Consider the following 20,779-nt stretch of genomic DNA (forward strand, 5'->3'; position numbering starts at 1 on the left):
TTCTGAATGACATTTTGGCCAATATTATTGGGCAGTTTTCAAGACTAGCTCTATAAACATCTGTCTTTTTCTTGGGTGGAATTTTCTCCTCCAACAGTGACAACCTCCCTTTTTTTATTTTCTTTTTTACAAAGCATAGAGAATGATAGAGAAAGCATCCCTATATAGTTCCCATTATGGCATCTGTGAGAGCATGGGCAGTGTCATTGAGGCAATCTCCATTTTGAAGTCCATTTTCTTCTTCACAATTGGCTGATCGCTCCTGATGACCATGAGGGATCAGCAAATAAAGTTGGAAGCCCCACCCAGTTGACGACATTAAAATGTTGGAAGCCCTCAATGTTGCTGCCAATGCTAAAACAGTCTTTTGGCCACTAGAGGCCTCTATCATTCTCTATGGAACTAAGCTACATACATACACATGGACATCAAATAGTGCTATGTGCTATGCACAGAGTCATTGGGCATGAGCCAATTACAGTAACACATTCAGTACAGTCAATCTTCCCTTCTACTAACACAGTAGGAAAATAATAGTACAATCACCCTTGCAGATGCATTAAGAAATATAGAAATGTATATATGCATATGGGATTTCTTCTGGGACATACAGTAGTGGATTTATTTGTGCATGGTAAATGCCAGTGGTAGGTGGGATACGGTGGGCAGGAAGGGGTAACGGTGGGGCGAGGGGGCGTCACACAGACAGGATGCTGTTGGAAGCGGAGAGCTTCAGCTCTTCCCGGTGGGACTGGAGGGAGTCCCGGGGGGCAGCGTACTGGGCCACGTTGGGCAGCCCGTGCACCACGCAGCAGCTGAGGGCACTGCGGAAGATGCCCATGTCATGGGCGTCGTACCACTCCTCTGTTTTCTCGTCATAGCACTCCACGTTGAAGGTAGTGGTGAAGCCGTTGAAGCCCCCCACCACGAACAGGAGGTCGTCCACCACCTCGATGCCAAAGTTGCTGCGCGGGTTGAACATGGTGGGCACCGTGCGCCATGTGTTGGTCAGCGGGTTGTAGGCCTCAGCGCTACGCAGGCGGTTAGCCCCATCGAAGCCGCCCACCTGGGAGAGGACAGAGGAAACTTGAGTCAAATCTTTCTTAACGTTCAGCTCTTACTGAATAAGGCGTCGAAATGCATTGTGCATGTACTGCATATGAATGTTCTGCTCACCGCATAGACCTGCTCTGCATAGGCGATGACCCCCACACCGCTGCGCCTGCTTCTCATGGGGGCGGTCAGAGTCCACTGGTTGGTCTGGGGGCTGTAGCTCTCTGCTGTGAACAAGCACTCATTCCCATTAAAGCCACCGCAGATGTACACCTAGAGAAAAGATCATGCCAACATTTTATAATCAAAGTCATTATCCGTCATTATCCTCCCAGGTCCCTCTGTTCCGCTCACCTTGCCATGTAGTGTGGTAGCACTGGCATCACTCCTCTGCTCATGCATGGGTGCAATCAGGGTCCACTGGTTAGTCTCAGGCTCATAGCACTCAGCGGTGTTCAGTCGTACGTAGCCATCAAAGCCACCCATGGCATAGATACAGCCATCCAGCACCGCCACACTGACGTAGCAGCGCCGCGAGTGCATGGGGGCCACCTGGTGCCAGGTCCGCGTGACGGGGTTGAACTTACGTACACTGTTAAAGTAGTCAACGCTGTCAAAGCCACCCACACAGTAGACAAAGCCATTGAGGTAAGCGGCTCCATGGTAGGCTCGAGGGCTCTCCTCCTCCCGGGTCACATTCACCCACCGGTCAGCCCGTGCATCATACGCCTCAATGCCATTGGTGGGGCTGCCACCGCTCCAGCCACCGATGGCCAATAGGATGGCATAAGGCAGGCGTGGGCGGGTCAGAGGGTTGCGGAAGTCAGTGTTGGAGGGCCCGTTCATGTTCAGGTCGTACATGGCCTTCAGTGCACTGATGATGATAGGCTTGCAGTCGTCATTGTCCTTCACCAGGGTATTGTTCTTCACGTTGTTCATGAAGTAGTCGGCTGTCATCAAGGCCATGCGGACCTAAGCACACAGACACAGACAGACAGACAGACGTGTGGTTAGCAGTTGACTAGCATGACACTCAAACTTACAAAAGTTATCCAACAGTAAAACATTGACACTATTGTTCACCTCTCACCTTGGGCAGCAGCACAGAGACGTGGGCCTTGCGGTCCTGAGGCGAGTGGTTGATCCAGCGTAGGACCGCCTCAAACACAACATCCTCCTGCTTCACATTCAGGTCGTCCTTCTCGATGATGTCACAGAGCTGTGCCAGAGAGAGCTCCATGAACTCCTCTGAGAAACGCACCATCTCAAAGTGGTGCAGGATGAAGAGGTAGGCCCGGCGGCGCAGATCAGGGCAGAAGTAGAAGTCCACAAACTTCCAGATGCCGATGCAGTTCGCCGGACAGAGCTGGGCCTCCAGATAGTCGCAGCAGGCTCTCACAATCCCTAGGACGCAGAACTGGTCTGCAGTCGCCAGGAGCGCTTCTACATTCTCTGCAGTCACAGGCACAGAACGTGTGTAGGCATACTCGATGATCAGGCGCATCATGTCTGGGTTCACACCAGGAATGCTGTAGACCCGCTTCTTGACGTTGTTCCAGCCGCTTGTGAAGAGAGCACTGTGGGTCAAGGGTCAGGGGTATAATAACACAGGGAGATAGAAACATCATCAAGGACTCAATATTCATCTCACTGCAACATTGCAATTGAACAAAGTTTCTCAGGACTCCCCAAAAAGTAACTTATAATTACAGAGAGTTGGACCAAGCCAGAGATACCATAAATCATCGATGTTCTCGCATTCTCATTCAAGGTCAAGTGATGCCAGAATGGGAATGTCGTCTGGCCAGCACATCCCAACCCAACCTATCCCAACCGAGGGAAGCTACTCACTGGAAGTATGAGCTGCATCCACAAAGGATGTTCTTGTGGGCATTGAACTCGATGTCATTGACTTTGATGACCACATCACAGAGTTTTCCCTCCAGACGTAACTCGTTAAAGATTGTACAGGTCATAGCACTCATTTTCCTCTCCATGTTGCATCTTTGAAATTTGGTGGAGGTGGCTGTCTCTTCCAGTTCATTCATTTCTTGCTATATTTAATGGGGTTTTGCTAGCTCTTCAGCTTAGACAGCTGATAGCTGGTTTACTACAGCAGCTGTGTTCATCTAAGGATTGTGAATGTTCCACTTATGTTCCAGAATTGTTCATTATTACATCACAGCGATGAGCAAATGGAATCAGAGCATCAGCCTCACTTGTCATAAAGAGTTTGTGTTTAATTTGATATATCTGACTGATATGCCTACTGATCGTACAGTGAATGTGTAACATTCATTTAACACTAATATTTGACACTACATAATACATTTTATTAAATACAGTCCATTTCAGATGTAGTGAAAGGGAAATCGTGAATTAAGAATACATAGAAGCACACAATTTGCCATAATACTTTCTTCTGCTCTATCAGAACATAAATTATATTAGGAACATTTAATACTGCTTTTGTGGGACTGGGGAAGATGTTAAACGCACACATTTACTTCCTCAATTTATGCAAGTAAATGCGCGCCCTCAGTGTAGACTTGTTATTGCAGCATATATAACTTATTGATTGCATTTCTAGCTAGATCCAAAGTTTGGCTCTTTGAACTTTTCTTGAATTTAACATCTCTCTAGAAAAATGGTACGTGTACTTTATTTTCCTGATTGCCACTGAACGAATGACTGGTATCTAGCTAGCTATCAAACGTAACGTTAACGTTAGTTGTTACAAACTAAGTTAGTTGCCTAATTTCTCAGAGCAGAATGGCTATGCCTGTTGTTAGCTATGTGACAGTGACATAACATTACAATCCCAAAAAGGAAAATGCTTATTAAGTATGTGATTGGGGTGTTAGTTTACACTAGTGTAAGATTCCATTAATTCAAGTCCTAACTGTGACAACAGCTGCAAATGAGGGACGACATGCAATACATATGTGAAGAGGTATGTAGGGTACTGCTCCACAGTACAGTATTGTAACATGTATCAGCTGGCTGCATGTGATGTTATCAGCAGCAGGACTGCTGTTAGCTTTGGGACACAACATCAGGAGTCTGCGATGTAACGTTATTGGTCCAACCAATACACAAGACTCCCGATGTTGTGTCCCAAAGCTAGGCTGCTGTGAAAACACTTTATTCTGTGGTCTGTATATGGTAAATGCTGTAAACAGTAGCAAGCACAGTGGCCTTCAGTGAATATGAGGGTTTATCGTCACGGAAGTGTTTCGGTGCGGCAGGTAGCCTAGTGGTTAAGAGCGTCGGGTCAGTAATTGAAAGGTTGCTGGTTCGAATCACAGAGCCAACTAGGTGGAAAAAATTTGCCCTTGAGCAAGGTACTTAAGCTTAATTGCTCCTGTATGTCACTCTGGATAGGAGTGTCTGCTAAAATGTAAAAATGTAGTGCTGTAATAGACTGCTCAAAAAAATAAAGGGAACACTTAAACAACACAATGTAACTCCAAGTCAATCACACTTCTGTGAAATCAAACTGTCCACTTAGGAAGCAACACTTATAGACAATAAATTTCACATGCTGTTGTGCAAATGGAATAGACAACATGTGGAAATTATAGGCAATTAGCAAGACACCCCCAATAAAGAAGTGATTCTGCAGGTGGGGACCACAGACCACTTCTCAGTTCCTATGCTTCCTGGCTGATGTTTTGGTCACTTTTGAATGCTGGTGGTGCTTTCACTCTAGTGGTAGCATGAGACGGAGTCTACAACCCACACAAGTGGCTCAGGTAGTGCAGCTCATCCAGGATGGCACATCAATGCGAGCTGTGGAAAGAAGGTTTGCTGTGTCTTCAGCGTAGTGTCCAGAGCATGGAGGCGCTACCAGGAGACAGGCCAGTACATCAGGAGACGTGGAGGAGGCCGTAGGAGGGCAACAACCTAGCAGCAGGACCGCTACCTCCGCCTTTGTGCAAGGAGGAGCAGGAGAAGCACTGCCAGAGCCCTGCAAAATGACCTCCAGCAGGCCACAAATGTGCATGTGTCTGCTCAAACGGTCAGAAACAGACTCCGTGAGGGTAGTATGAGGGCCCGACGTCCACAAGTGGGGGTTGTGCTTACAGCCCAACACCGTGCAGGACGTTTGGCATTTGCCAGAGAACACCAAGATTGGCAAATTCGCCACTGGCGCCCTGTGCTCTTCACAGATGAAAGCAGGTTCACACTGAGCACGTGACAGACGTGACAGAGTCTGGAGACGCCGTGGAGAATGTTCTGCTGCCTGCAACATCCTCCAGCATGACCGGTTTGGCGGTGGGTCAGTCATGGTGTGGGGTGGCATTTCTTTGGGGGGCCGCACAGCCCTCCATGTGCTCGCCAGAGGTAGCCTGACTGCCATTAGGTACCGAGATAAGATCCTCAGACCCCTTGTGAGACCATATGCTGGTGCGGTTGGCCCTGGGTTCCTCCTAATGCAAGACAATGCTAGACCTCATGTGGCTGGAGTGTGTCAGCAGTTCCTGCAAGAGGAAGGCATTGATGCTATGGACTGGCCCGCCCGTTCACCAGACCTGAATCCAATTGAGCACATCTGGGACATCATGTCTCGCTCCATCCACCAACGCCACGTTGCACCACAGACTGTCCAGGAGTTGGCGGATGCTTTAGTCCAGGTCTGGGAGGAGATCCCTCAGGAGACCATCCACCACCTCATCAGGAGCATGCCCAGGCGTTGTAGGGAGGTCATACAGGCACGTGGAGGCCACACACACTACTGAGCCTCATTTTGACTTGTTTTAAGGACATTACATCAAAGTTGGATCAGCCTGTAGTGTGGTTTTCCACTTTAATTTTGAGTGTGACTCCAAATCCAGACCTCCATGGGTTGATAAATTGGATTTCCATTGATTATTTTTGTTTGATTTTGTTGTCAGCACATTCAACTATGTAAAGAAAAAAGTATTTAATAAGATTATTTTTTTCATTCAGATCTAGGATGTGTTGTTTAAGTGTTCCCTTTATTTTTTTGAGCAGTATATTTAGCTCTTCTGTTTTTCTCTCTCCTCACTACTTGTCTCCCTCCTCCATAGATCCCAGAGCTGTCCAGTCCCTCAGTGTGTATGAGGGACCCTCCCAGGGTCCCTACTGAGCCTCATTTTGAGCCTCATTTTGACTTGTTTTAAGGACATTACATCAAAGTTGAGCCTCATTTTGAGCCTCATTTTGACTTGTTTTAAGGACATTACATCAAAGTTGGATCAGCCTGTAGTGTGGTTTTCCACTTTAATTTTGAGTGTGACTCCAAATCCAGACCTCCATGGGTTGATAAATTGGATTTCCATTGATTATTTTTGTTTGATTTTGTTGTCAGCACATTCAACTATGTAAAGAAAAAAGTATTTAATAAGATTATTTTTTTCATTCAGATCTAGGATGTGTTGTTTAAGTGTTCCCTTTATTTTTTTGAGCAGTATATTTAGCTCTTCTGTTTTTCTCTCTCCTCACTACTTGTCTCCCTCCTCCATAGATCCCAGAGCTGTCCAGTCCCTCAGTGTGTATGAGGGACCCTCCCAGGGTGGAGGAGATCATCAAGACCATGCAGAAGGCTGGCACCAGCACAATTCAGGTACCACCACAGAGATCCTATCCAATTAGGATTGTATATGTAATCCTATGGGTACCACACCCACGTGTCTCGACGTATTCTCCTAGTTCCATCCTGAGAGGTTTGCTTGATAATATGCTGACAATGTCTCTTGCTTTTTCAGGTGATTTCAGACTTTGACATGACCCTCACACGGTTTGCCTACAATGGGAAGCGGTGCCCTACCAGTCACAGTAAGTGCAAAAGCTGGAATAGATTGTACGGAGAAGATACTAATGTGTATGTAGAGTTAAGGGGTCCATATCTTGTCACTGATGTTTTTTCTACAAGGCCATGAGAATGATGATGATTGAATCAGTATTATTTTTATAGATATCCTGGACAACAGCAAGCTCATCAGTGAGGAGTGCAAAGCTCAGGTATATTTAAAATGTCATGAGAAAAACAACTAGAGCACAGAACTTCTTCTGATTTGGCAGATAAAGTTGTGTAGATTAGAACAACTATGACACAAGATTCACTGCTTACATGAGTGAAAAATACCTGTGTCTTTTCTAGATGCGTACTAGCCAGTTTTTCCCTTTCTGAGTGTTGTCCATTCTCCCTCCATTCAGCTGAAGGACCTGCTCAACACGTATTACCCCATAGAGATAGATTCCAAACGGACAGCGGAGGAGAAGCTGCCCCTCATGGTGGAGTGGTGAGTCACAGCTCTCTCTGAGCCAATCACTGCCCTTCTAGACCAGGAAGGCATCACTTTGCTGTCAAACTGACCAATACCCTCTGTTCTACATCAGACATGGGCATTTCCCTGCAGTCTCGTTTACCCAATGAGTCCCACTGTAATACTGCCGCGTTTTTGACTTCTAACCCCTTTTTAAACATTGTATGTTTAAGCTACAGATTTCTGGGTTGTACCAATCGGATTCATCTTATTCTTCTGCCTCCAACCATTAGTCTGTGTGAAAAGCTGAGACTCACGAACACACACGTTTTGCTCTATGATTACAAGCTACACAAAAGTCGTTAGAATGTAAGGGGTTCTTCTACACAGAAGGTCCTAGGAAATCCTAGGACATAGTGTCTATAATACTGTATTAACCTGTTGAGGACAGATGTTCCGCTAGCGGAACCCCTAGCCAACAGCCAATGGCATCGCACGGCGCGAAATACAAAACCAACTAAAATACCACAATTCAATTTTTCTCAAACAATAAACTATTTTACACCATTTTAAAGATAAGACTCTCGTTAATCTAACCACATTGTCCGATTTCAAAAAGGCTTTACAGCGAAAGCAAAACATTAGATTATGTTAGGAGAGTACATAGACACAAATAATCACACAGCCATTTTCCAAGCAAGCATATATGTCACATAAACCCAAACCACAGCTAAATGCAGCACTAACCTTTGATGATCTTCATTAGATGACACTCCTAGGACATTATGTTAAACAATACATGCATGTTTTGTTCAATCAAGTTCATATTTATATCAAAAACCAGCTTTTTACATTAGCATGTGATGTTCAGAACTAGCATACCCACCGAAAACTTCCGGTGAATTTACTAAATTACTCATGATAAACGTTGACAAAATACATAACAATTATTTTAAGAATTATAGATACAGAACTCCTTTATGCAATCGCTATGTCCGATTTTAAAATAGCTTTTCAGCGAAAGCACATTTTGCAATATTCTGAGTACATAGCTCGGCCATCACAGGCTAGCTAATTTGACACCCACCAAGTTTGGGGCTCACTAAACTCAGAATTACTATTAGAAAAATTGGATTACCTTTGCTGTTCTTCGTCAGAATGCACTCCCAGGACTTCTACTTCAACAACAAATGTTGTTTTGGTTCCAAATAATCCATAGTTATATCCAAATACCTCCATTTTGTTCGTGCGTTCAGGTCACTATCCGAAGGGTAACGCGCAAGCGCATTTCGTGACAGAAAAATTCAAAATATTCCATTACCGTACTTAGAACCATGTCAAACGCTGTTTAAAATCTTTTTTTATGCTATTTTTCTCGTAAAATGGCGATAATACTCCAACCGGGCGACGTTGTATTCATTCAAAGGCTGGAAGAAAAAAAATGGAGAAGTCTCGTGACCGCGCATCTGAGTCTCACTGTCCCCAGGCTGACCACTTACAAACTCTGCTGTTGTACTTTGCCCAGAGACAGCAGACACCCCATTCCACTTTCTGGCGGCTTTAGAGAGCCAATGGAAGCCTTAGAAAGTGTCACGTTACAGCACAGATGCTGTAATGTCGATAGAGATGCAACAGAAGGATAACAAATTGTCAGATAGGGCACTTCCTGTATGGAATCTTCTCAGGTTTTGGCCTGCCATATGAGTTCTGTTATACTCACAGACACAATTCAAACAGTTTTAGAAACTTTAGAGTGTTTTCTATCCAAATCTACTAATTATATGCATATTCTAGTTTCTGGGCAGGAGTAGTAACCAGATTAAATCGGGTAAGTTTTTTATCCGGCCGTGAAAATACTGCCCCCTATCCCAAAGAAGTTAAGCACACATAGCTCACAACTCCAAACAGTTGTCATTGACCGTTTGGATATTCATTCCCCACTGAGCAAACTATTTCTGTACAGCATTCATATAAATTCATTTTGATCAGGTTTTTGCTTCAGCAGGTCTTCTTTTCTTTTTGACATGTGTCAATAAACTCATGAATGCCACTGTTTATGTCAAGTTGTTCTGTGTTCTACTTGTAGCCCTGGTTGTCCTGAAAACAAAATGGTAAAGCACTTCATTGTGAAGCTAAATATAAGGGCTGGACATTCAGATAAATGAAAAGATAATTTTTGCTGGGGTCTCGGGACTGATTGGGTTAACGAATCCCCTTGTGCCGTGCATCCCATAGGTGGACTAAAGCCCATACTCTTCTGGTGCAGCAGCGCATCAGGAAAGACATGCTGCAGGATGTGGTGAAGGAGTCCGATGCTATGCTCAGGTGAGAAGACCCTGCTACTGTTGCCAAACCACAATTATGGCTGTTTAGTAGCGTAAAGTCATCGATAGCACACTATGGTACCAAATTATGAAGCCTTATCAAGTCAATAATGTTAATGACGACCGGTATGATGACTGTAATGGTAGTGATTACAGCGCTAACTATGCTGCTGTCTCCCCAGGGAGGGCTACCAGCTGTTCTTTGACCACCTGCAGGAGCACAGCATCCCTCTGCTCATCTTCTCTGCTGGGGTAGGAGACGTGCTGGAGGAGGTGATCCGCCAGGCCGGGGTCTTTCACCCCAACGTCAAGGTCTTCTCCAACTACATGGACTTTGATGAGACTGTGAGTAGGCTATCACTGACACACAAACCACAGTATATACAATACAGGTAGCCTCTATGGAATTGAGTAGGGACGGGGTTGTCATGAAAACACTTAAATGCGCTTTTCCTATGCTAGTGACGACGCAAAGACTGTGTAAAAGGTTAGTTGTTTGAATGAGGATTTAACCCATTGGTGTCCCTCATTCTCAGGGAGTGCTGAAGGCGTTCAAAGGGGAGCTGATCCACATCTATAACAAGAGGGAGGGAGCTCTGCTGAACACGGGCCACTTCCAGGAGCTCAAGTCACGCCACAACGTCCTGCTGGTGGGAGACTCTCTGGGGGACCTGACCATGGCTGATGGGGTGCACAGCATGGAGAACATCCTCAAGATCGGCTTCCTCAACGACAAGGTACCGGTAGTACTGGCTGCACGTACACCAAAGCTCTCTCTCCCACCCACCCTAATAAACCCTCAACCATGCAAAAAGTAATGTTTTTATTTTTACTCCGACGTTTTATTGTTTTAAGGCAATTGAGTGCTCGTTTTAATGCACAGTCAGCTTGTTCAAGCACTGTTTAAATGTCGTTGGACATTGACCGCTTGTTAACCGTTCCCTCTCTGCATGATCTTTCTCAGGTGGAGGAGAGGAAGACGTCCTACCTGAATGCTTATGACATCGTGCTGGTGAAGGATGAGACCATGGAAGTGCTGAACGCCTTGCTGCTCCACCTCACCAGCACCAAGTGAACTGACCATGAACTTCATCTCACTGGCCAATCACTAACGAGCGTTCCGACGCTACAGGAAGTATGTCGTTCTGGTTTAGCAAGCTCTTGCTCAGGAAGTGCCATGAGCCAAGTCAGAATGGTATTGTTTTTGGTTTGTCTTTTACTAATGCTCCAATGGCTGTTTGTGTGGGCCGCTGGGATGGATCTCAGACGGTGTTTTGGAGCCGTCCTTCCACGCTCCTCCAGTTGAGTCATTGTTGAACACTTACAACTTGAGAGCAACATCCTTTATAGTCCTAAAATTTGATTTGATTTACTCCACAACCCTACTGTCACATTCTCAATTGTTTACGAACCGTCAATAGTCCAACTGAAAAGGGACAGGAAAACGAGGTGACTTCCCCATCTGGTAAATGTGTATTGGGTTCGTGGGGAGAGAAACGTTACCGGTGATATGTATGCCCTGTCTACATATGAGGAATATACAGTACCAGTCAAAAGTTTGGACCTACACATTCAAGGGTTTTTCTTTATTTTTACTATTTTCTAGATTTTAGAATAATAGTGAAGACATCAAAACTATGAAATAACACATTTGGAATCATGTAGTAACAAAAAAAGTGTTAAACACATCAAAATATATTTTAGATTTGAGGTTCTTCAAAGTAGCCACCCTTTGCCTTGATGACAGCTTTGCACACTCTTGGCATTCTCTCAACCAGCTTCACCTGGAATGCTTTTCCAACAGTCTTGAAGGAGTTCTACATATGCTGAGCACTTGTTGGCTGCTTTTCCTTTATTCTCCCAAACCATCTCAATTGGGTTGAGGTCGGGTGATTGTGGAGGCCAGGTCATCTGATGCGGCACTCCATCACTCTTCTTCTTGGTCAAATAGTCCTTAGACAGCCTGGAGGTGTGTTGGGTCATTGTACTGTTGAAAAACAAATTATAGTCCCACTAAGCGCAAACCAGATGGGATGGCGTATCGCTGCAGAATGCTGTGGTAGCCATGCTGGTTAAGTGTGCCTTGAATTCTAAATAAATCACAGACAGTGTCACCAGCAAAACACCATCACACCACCTCCTCCATGTTTCATGGTGGGAACCATACATGCAGAGATCATCTGTTCACCTACTCTGTGTCTCACAAAGACACAGCGGTTGGAACCAAAAATCTCAACTTTGGACTCATCAGACCAAAGGACAGATTTCCACCTGTCTAATGTCCATTGCTCGTGTTTTTGGTCCAAAGCAAATCTCTTCTTGTTATTGGTGCTCTTTAGTAGTCTATCTTTGCAGCAATTCGACCATGAAAGCCTGATTCATGCAGTTGATGTTGAGATGTGTCTGTTACTTGAACTCTGGGAAGTATCTATTTGGGCTGCATTTTCTGAGGCTGGTAACTCTAAAGAACTTATCCTCTGCAGCAGAGGTAACTCTGGGTCTTCCTTTCCTGTGGCGGTCCTCATGAGAGCCAGTTTAATCATAGCGCTTGATGGTTTTTGCGACTGCACTTGAGAAAACTTTCAAAGTTCTTGAAATGTTCCGCATTGACTGACCTTCATGGCTTAAAGTAATGATGGAGTGGTCATTTCTCTTTGCTTATTTGAGCTGTTCTTGCCATAATATGGACTTGGTCTTTTACCAAATAGGGCTATCTTCTGTATACCACCCCTACCTTGTCACAAGACAACTGATTGGCTCAAACGCATTAAGAAGGAAAGAAATTCCACAAATTAACTTTTAACAAAGCACACCTGTTAATTGAAATGCATTCCAGGTGACTACCTCATGAAGCTGGTTGAGAGAATGCCAGGAGTGTGCAAAGCTGTCATCAAGGCAAAGGATGGCTACTTTGAAGAATCTCAAATATAAAATATATTTTGATTTGGTTAACACATGATTCCATATGTGTTATTTCATAGTTTTGATGTCTTCACTATTATTCTACAATGTAGAAAACAGTAAAAATAAAGAAAAACCCTGGAATGAGTAGGTGTGTCCAAACCTTTGACTGGTACTGTATGTATGCATGTGAGTGCTGTTGTATGGATCTAGATGTTGTATGGATCTAGATGTTGTATGGATCTAGATGTTGTATGGATCTAGATGTTGTATGGATCTAGATGATGTATGGATCTAGATGTTGTATGGATCTAGATGTTGTATGGATCTAGATGATGTATGGATCTAGATGATGTATGGATCTAGATGATGTATGGATCTAGATGTTGTATGGATCTAGATGATGTATGGATCTAGATGTTGTATGGATCTAGATGTTGTATGGATCTAGATGATGTATGGATCTAGATGTTGTATGGATCTAGATGTTGTATGGATCTAGATGATGTATGGATCTAGATGTTGTATGGATCTAGATGTTGTATGGATCTAGATGTTGTATGGATCTAGATGATGTATGGATCTAGATGTTGTATGGATCTAGATGTTGTATGGATCTAGATGATGTATGCATCTAGATGTTGTATGGATCTAGATGATGTATGGATCTAGATGATGTATGGATCTAGATGATGTATGGATCTAGATGATGTATGGATCTAGATGATGTATGGATCTAGATGATGTATGGATCTAGATGTTGTATGGATCTAGATGATGTATGGATCTAGATGTTGTATGGATCTAGATGATGTATGGATCTAGATGTTGTATGGATCTAGATGATGTATGGATCTAGATGTTGTATGGATCTAGATGATGTATGGATCTAGATGATGTATGGATCTAGATGTTGTATGGATCTAGATGTTGTATGGATCTAGATGATGTATGGATCTAGATGTTGTATGGATCTAGATGTTGTATGGATCTAGATGTTGTATGGATCTAGATGTTGTTGTCTTCTTTGTATAGATGAAAGTTGAAGGAGTTACGGTTTGTTTGTCATGTGGGACATATATTTGTGATATAAAGGGAAAGAAGACAGGATAAAGGGCAAGCTAACTTGACTTTTACCATGTCAGTTTGAAACGTCAGTGTTTTATCTTGGTGTTTTATACACTATATGCCATCTTTTTTGTTTCGTAAGACTTTGTTCTCCCCCTTTTCTTGAGAAGTGTCTATTCTATGAGAATGATTACAGTAAATTCTGTTCATGTTAGACACTTATTTACTTTCAGCTCTTAATAATAGACTACTGTTTTATGTGGATATTGTCAGTATGGAATCTGATGATACTGTGCCACGGTATTATGGCATAGGGTTGTGTGCTTGGCTACGTTTTACAATGGACTTTTTTGGCGCCACAGTGCCACCATGTGGTCAAAGTAATAGTAATTCGAGCCGTGTGTGTATATATATATTGACATTTACAGTATCACTCCATGCTGGTCTCAAAGAGTCCATCCACCTTCAGCCTTAATACTTTGAAAGTACTTGAATATTTGGCGTGTTTGTATTTTCTCTGAAATGTCATCACTTTCTGTAAAACAGAGGAGTTTTTATTATCTTTTAAAGGCCAAATAGTTGCCTTTTTCGACTCCTGTAGAAATAATGGTTGACCTATTCGGTCTATGGTGAAGAACATCTGAATATTTAGTACTTTTCATTTTTTGTATGATGGCAAAACATTTCATTGCCACATAACAGAGAATTTTAGTTCTTGGTACAGCCATGGCATCTGATTCTATTGCTATTATTAGTATGTTTTGCCAAATTATAGTTTAACATTTTCACCCAGTTACATGTTTAAAGATTTGAAGTGGAAATCCATTCATATTAAATGGCGATGTCACTGGTACAGTATGCAAGAATCAGGTCATACATTTCTCTTGAGACGTGTGTTTCTGAGAGGACAGTGTGTTCGCTACATTCTCTACTGAGTCACTATATTGTATTTTTCACCTGTATGAGATATGTAGGCATAACAGGATAACCTCTCCACATCTGTAAATAAAATGTGGCCACTGAACCCTTGTTTCACTTCATCTAGGTCTGTTTATTTTTTGTAAAACATGCTAAAATCCAATTTTGTAATCACCAGTGTGATTCTATTCACAGGGAACTCTATACTAATGTTATTCCCAACCTACACAATCCATAGACAAAGAACATGGATCCCAAATACAGGAAACAATGCATTTTTTATCGTTTTTTATTAGAAAAACAGATGTTGTTTTTTTTGTGATGTATGTTCTACAATGCAAGGCACTTAAAAAATCTTGTATTGCACAAAATATCCACTCTTAAAATATACAACCTACAGTTTTAACATCATTTTCATATCTGGGAAGAAGAGGAGGAGTGGGAGACAGCTATTTATTCCTATCAGCCATTTTGAAGCCAACTGCATTGCATCCTGGGAAGAAGGAACATCCCAAATGGCTGACAAGGTAGTTCAATGAAAGTGCTTTTAGCAAAATGTGTCTCAGAGTCAAACATTTTTTTTAAACATAATGAGGCTGCTGAATAAGTTATTTATAAAAAGTACAGATGAACCACATTTTCATAAGGCAATTTACAACACATGGAAGCAGTCTTTCGTTTAAATAAGTATGGACCATTTTGGGTTATATTCAACCAGTGGAGGCTTCCGAGGGGAGAACGGCTCATAATAATGGCTGGAACGGAGCAAATGGAATGGCATCAAACCATGCGTTTGATGTATTTGATACCATTAAACTTAGTCCGTTCCAGCCATAACCACAAGCACGTCCTCCCCAATTAAGATGCCACCGACCTTCTGTGTTTTCTACATAATAAATGTATCTAAGAGCTCCGCTAGTTGGTAACCCCCTAATTGCATAGATTCTGTCTGTCAGTCTGTTGTGTCTCTCTCCGTCCCCGCACCCTTCCGCCTGGCTCGACTACCCCCTCACAGCTCCTCATGTCTGGCCTTGTCAGAATCCTCCTCCACCTTCAGCTTGAGCTCCTCAGCCACTATCTTGCCATCCCTGTTGCGGTCCTGGTTGTTGAACATGTCCTTGATGATGCCGTCAGCATCCATCCCTGGCCTCAGGCGACCTGTGCCCTCCGCCACCTGGATGTTTATGAAGGCTGTGAACTAGAGAGAGGGAGAGCAGAGAGACATATGAGAGGTGTCCTTTCAAGAGCTACATCACATGAATAATAACTGCCGGTTTAGATGATCGCCTGACTTGTTGTCCTGACCTACACAAGGATGTTACCAGCGCCAGCGCCTTACCAAGCAAAGGGCAGAATGTATTGGGTGAATCCTGACTTTGATTGATGGATCATGCTAAATGTCTGGCGTTTGTTATCTTACCTCCTCCAGAGGGACAGATAGATCTTTGTTGAGGTCCATGGCAGGGAACAGGGGATCAGGGCTGTCCCCCAGCCACACAAACATGTAGCCGTCAGGCACTCCCTTCTGCAGGTCCAACAGCTCCAGCTCAAAGTGCAGCACGGCACTGCTGGGAACGCCCTTGGCTGCAGGGACATGGGAGGGGAGAGCATGATGAGAAGACATTGAGACAGTGTCAGAATAATGGCATGTCCAAATGCAAGACATCTCCACGCAGGACTTGGCTCTATGTTTCAAGATGAAAGTGATCATGACTAGTTCATTCACTCACCTCCATTTTCTCCGTGTCCCAGATGAGGTGGGACGATCACCACTCTCTTCTCTCCCACACACATGCCCCTCAGGCCCTCGTCCAGACCCTCAATCACTTTGTTGGCTCCCAGGGTGGTGATGGGGGCATTCTCATAGTGGTCCCTGGAAGAGGGAGATATCGATCAAGGCCCTGCCAATGCACCAACGTGCTATCAGTCAGTAGGAATTAAGTATGTAGCCTTATACTTTCCACATTGTAAGATGTATATAATATGGAAGATACAGTATATAGTTATAGATATGGCTGGTTTCTATATCTTGGTTATATTTTCATTTCTACACAACATACGTAGCTGATAAGTCTTCCTGTCTGTTGGCACGGAGGCCTAGTGATATCAGTCAGACAAGTAGCCCGGAGTGATTAGATTACATGACTGGGTCAGGCGGTGCAGTGTGGCGTTGCAGTATGGCGGTGCGATGGACAGGAGGCGCTCCTACTCACGAGGAGTAGAGCAGGGTGCCGTCCATCAGGGAGCAGTTGTAACGGTACTGGATCAGGTCGTCCACCTCACTGGTCAGGTTGCACTTCTTGGGCTTGCTGGTCACCTTGATCTCAATGAGGTCCTTAGGGTTGTGGAAGTCGATAACGTGGATGTCGAAGACCAGCACGGCCGAGCCAGGGATGATGTCTCCTAGAGTGGGGGGAGGAGAGGAAGAAAAAAAGAAGAAAGGAATTTGAAGAGGGACATGACTCACTGTGGGCACTGGACAGTAATGTGTAAATGCAACTCTGACTCCTCCCACCCCAAAACCTTTGGCCAATGCCACAGAGCCACACACTCACCGGTTCCCTTCTCCCCATAGGCCATGTGAGGAGGAAGGATGACACGCCTCTTCTCTCCAATACACAACCCCTGGAGGGCCTTGTCCATGCCCTGGATCACATAGCCCATGCCAATGTAGGTGTTGTATGTGCTGTTGCGCTGGTAGCTGCAGGAAGAGGAAACGTAGTAAATGCAAATTAGAGTCAGTCTTTACACTCACTGTTGACTCACACTAGTCTTGGTTTGACAGACAGTAGATGTACTAAACACGCTCCTACCTGGTGTCAAAGCCAGAGCCGTCCTGGAAGGTGCCGTTGTAGTGGTAACGGATGTAGTCTCCCACCACGCTTTTACGGGTGCAGGTCTTAGGCACCTCCTTGACCACCACGGCGATGTCATCCTTAGGGTTGAACAGGTCAATCATGAAGACCTCAAACACCAGAGTGGCCTGGGATGGAATCACGGTGCCTGGAAGAGGAGGATGGGTGTTTAGAGTCAATTATATTATCTATGCACAGCATAATGCAAATCTTACTTCCTCAGAGGGGGTGGTCCACAACATAGTTTTGAATCTGTAATATGTCTTGTCAACTGTTGTTGTGGAGTGACACTTGAATAAACATTTCTCGACTCTAAACTCTATGTAGCCTACTATACACTTCCTGTGTTTATCAGCTGTTAAGGGCCCAGGCTAGGGGTTATAAATAGTGTTTACCATATCCCTTCTTCTCATAGGCTAGGGATTATAAACAGTGGTTACTAGTAGTTTCCATATCCCTTCTTCTCATAGGCTAGGGATTATAAACAGTGGTTACTAGTAGTTTCCATATCCCTTCTTCTCATAGGCTAGGGATTATTAACAGTGGTTACTAGTAGTTACCATATCCCTTCTTATAGGCTAGGTTAAAAAAGACAATGTAATAATTCCATGCGGAAGCTTTCGAAAATAAACGAATTCATGGGACCAGCCATTGATAACTACTAGAGCCGTTGCTAACTAGCAATGCTGGTCCCATTAATTGCAAAGAGTTATGGGAAATTAGAACCCTGTTGTCTTAACCTTGTAATCTTCAACACAGCTTATAGGCTAGGGGTTATAAACAGTGGTTACTAGTAGTTACCATATCCCTTCTCCTCATAGGCCAGGAAGGGTGGGATGATGATGGTGCGTGTCTCTCCCACGCACATGCCGATGAGACCCTCGTCCATGCCCTTAATGAGGTAGCCCATGCCCACGTACGTGTCATAGGTGCCGTTCCTAGAGTGGCTGAAAGAGACATGGACGGAACGTTTAAAACACGCACGCACACAAATACAGCATGACTGCTTTCCCAGAGTAGATATGGACCTCACCTGGAGTCGAAGGGCACGCCGTTCAGCAGTGTGCCGTTGTAGTGATAACGGATGAAGTCAGTAGCCTCCACGAGGCGCTTGCAGCTCTCAGGTTTGCTGAGGGTGCGTGTCTGGACCTTGTCTTCTGTGTTCCAGATGTCGAGCAGAACCACATCAAACACCAACACAGTGTCAGCAGGGATCACATCACCTAGGAGCGGGAGACCGGTTGGGAATTCATTGTGTGCCACTGGAAGATACGATTGGTGCCAACATCAGAGGATAACTATTTGTGGAATTGAGTTTGTACAGGGCACACTACCTGGCGCCAGGCCCTATGTAAACTGTACAGGTCATATACGTGAATGAAATGAGTTGTTACCTGCTCCTATGCTTCCATAGGCAAGGTGTGGGGGGACGGTAACTTTTCTGCGCTCATTGACACACATGCCCTGAACTCCCCTGTCCAGACCAGTGATGAGACGCCCCAGTCCCACCTGGCCACTGAAGGGTGCACCACGTTCATGACTGAAGAGGGGGGATGGGTAGAAGAGAGGGGGAGAGAGAAAAGAAATGACATTCCTCAAGAGTACACATATTATACTTTTTTCAATGGTAGGTTGGGTCTAGTAAAGTTATTCTATTCCTATTATTATATTAATGTTAACTGGTTGTAAACCATGTATCTAACCATATCTGAATGGGTTATGTGTAAAGAATGAAATAAGTAATGATCAAAATACAAAAGTAGGCCATCGTAAAATAACTAAATAGGCCTAAATAATGAATTTTAAGATGTCGCCTAGGCCTAGCCTGTCAACCAACTGAATTCAGCTGTTCGTCTGCATTGAGTGTGCGTGGCATGTCGCAATAGTAAACACCATTGAACGATATTGTGGAGAGCGCCACATAGGCCTCGTTCGGGGATGCATTAACGCACACGGCAGTTGCAAAGTATCTGTGCAGAAATGCACAGCGCAGGGGACAAAGTTACAATGTATCTGTGAATCGCAGGGTCTTCGATACAAAGTTTCAAAATGGTTGCTTAGAGGGGCTGCAAATTTCGAGCCCGGACACGTCTGCAACAGGCAAACTGCGTGAGACCATATAGTCAAACGAACAAAACTAAAATGTCCTCCAGCTGAATACAGAATTTATTTGCACAGGAATCAGATAGTCCATCAAAGCTGAGATAGGCTACGTCAATAGACCGATACAAGCGAGTCGTGCGTCGTAACTTACCTTGAATCGAACTTCTTGCCGTCGGTGAAGGTACCGTTGTAATGATAACGGACGAAATCTCCCGTTTGCACTTCTCTGGGACAAACTCTCGGAATGTCATACCTATCAATAACTACGTCTTCTAACGGGCCCGGGCTACAGCTTACATGGGTTCCCGTTACACAGAGAAAAATTAACGCAAATATTGACTCCATTATAAAAGTGTTCTTTGGTGTTTTGTTAAAGTATGAGAAACGGACAGATGACTTCTCCGTTGGTTACCGTCTATGGATGGAGAGAGAGAGAAGTGCGGACGTAGCTTCAGCTCATTCAGAAGGGGGAGGTGTGAATCCAATTCACCCCCTCCTTTTTAGAGGAATTCTGTAAACGTGTAAAGTAGCTCTCCGCCATATATAACAGGCCTAGGTATATGACGGAGGAAAATGATTTAATTAAAGCATAGTCTACGCCTATAATAAAGCGTTATTTAGCGTAGGCCTACTATGTAATAACGTTTATGCTATTCTGTTTACAAAGCCTTATTATTTGTGTGCCTATCGAGTGAGTGAAAGTTATTGGCACTGTGTGGGAATACCCCACCCGTTTCTATAGAGAAGCTCATTTAACCGGGACGCGCCCATCTGGGTGAGTCGGAAAAAGAAAGGCCCAGAATGACGTTCTCGCAGGTCCTAAATTCCAACTCTTGGACAGCTTTTCTATTTAAATATGAACTGTTATCTATCTAACATTTACAAATAGGCCTACGTTAATTTACAGCTCAGATTTTCACTGTTAAAAATAACAAATAAAAATCACGCCCCTCTCAATGACCATCTCATCTGGCATTCCATGTTCCAACATGCTTGCTGGAATGTTCGTAGATCTAACAAACCTACCCATGCAAAAACAACATTGAAGAGTTGTCGAATCTGTGAAAAAGTATTTGCTTTAGATGTTTAAATATGGCAATAATAGCATATTCCTTATTAGACCACCACACAGGCATACATTGGCTTTATTTACATATTTTATGCACTTTTTTCCAGTGTGTTCTTTTCTCCATATATATATGTATATATATATATAATGTAGGGCCTATCATCGGCCAAACAATAAACGTTTTTTGTTGTATTCTACTGTAACTTGGTCAATGTTAATTCCAAAAATATTGAGGGCATTATGACCCAGGGACTA

General features: G+C 43.9%; 3 protein-coding genes across 4 annotated transcripts; 1 reads left to right on the forward strand and 2 right to left on the reverse strand.

Moving 5' to 3' along the window:
- Nucleotides 1-16: 16 nt before the first annotated feature.
- On the reverse strand, nt 17-3,161 carry LOC106607279 (kelch-like protein 10). The gene is made up of 5 exons (XM_014204085.1): nt 2,905-3,161; nt 2,144-2,630; nt 1,408-2,025; nt 1,177-1,326; nt 17-1,066 (listed from the first exon to the last, which is right to left on the reverse strand). The coding sequence occupies exons 1-5, from the start codon at nt 3,099-3,101 to the stop codon at nt 698-700; spliced, it is 1,821 nt and encodes a 606-aa protein (XP_014059560.1). The 5' UTR covers nt 3,102-3,161; the 3' UTR covers nt 17-697.
- A 394-nt stretch (nt 3,162-3,555) lies between these two features.
- On the forward strand, nt 3,556-11,249 carry LOC106607280 (cytosolic 5'-nucleotidase 3). Of its 2 annotated transcripts, none has more exons than XM_014204087.2 (9): nt 3,556-3,703; nt 6,545-6,643; nt 6,786-6,855; nt 6,995-7,041; nt 7,237-7,322; nt 9,522-9,611; nt 9,793-9,955; nt 10,147-10,347; nt 10,575-11,247. In XM_014204087.2, the coding sequence occupies exons 1-9, from the start codon at nt 3,701-3,703 to the stop codon at nt 10,683-10,685; spliced, it is 870 nt and encodes a 289-aa protein (XP_014059562.1). In that variant the 5' UTR covers nt 3,556-3,700; the 3' UTR covers nt 10,686-11,247. The 2 variants fall into 2 exon arrangements, with proteins under 2 accessions (XP_014059562.1, XP_014059561.1); XM_014204086.2 differs by lacking the exon at nt 3,556-3,703 and adding an exon at nt 3,737-4,006 and having other exon boundaries at nt 10,575-11,249.
- Nucleotides 11,250-14,770: 3,521 nt separating this feature from the next.
- LOC106607277 (peptidyl-prolyl cis-trans isomerase FKBP10) lies at nt 14,771-19,975 on the reverse strand. Its single transcript, XM_014204083.2, has 10 exons — nt 19,607-19,975; nt 18,747-18,892; nt 18,386-18,575; nt 18,154-18,299; nt 17,311-17,500; nt 17,053-17,198; nt 16,711-16,900; nt 16,228-16,370; nt 15,918-16,081; nt 14,771-15,695 (listed from the first exon to the last, which is right to left on the reverse strand). The coding sequence occupies exons 1-10, from the start codon at nt 19,798-19,800 to the stop codon at nt 15,507-15,509; spliced, it is 1,698 nt and encodes a 565-aa protein (XP_014059558.1). The 5' UTR covers nt 19,801-19,975; the 3' UTR covers nt 14,771-15,506.
- Nucleotides 19,976-20,779: the final 804 nt, after the last annotated feature.

This window comes from Salmo salar, chromosome ssa06 (assembly GCF_905237065.1).
Source record: "Salmo salar chromosome ssa06, Ssal_v3.1, whole genome shotgun sequence".
NCBI lineage: Eukaryota > Metazoa > Chordata > Actinopteri > Salmoniformes > Salmonidae > Salmo > Salmo salar.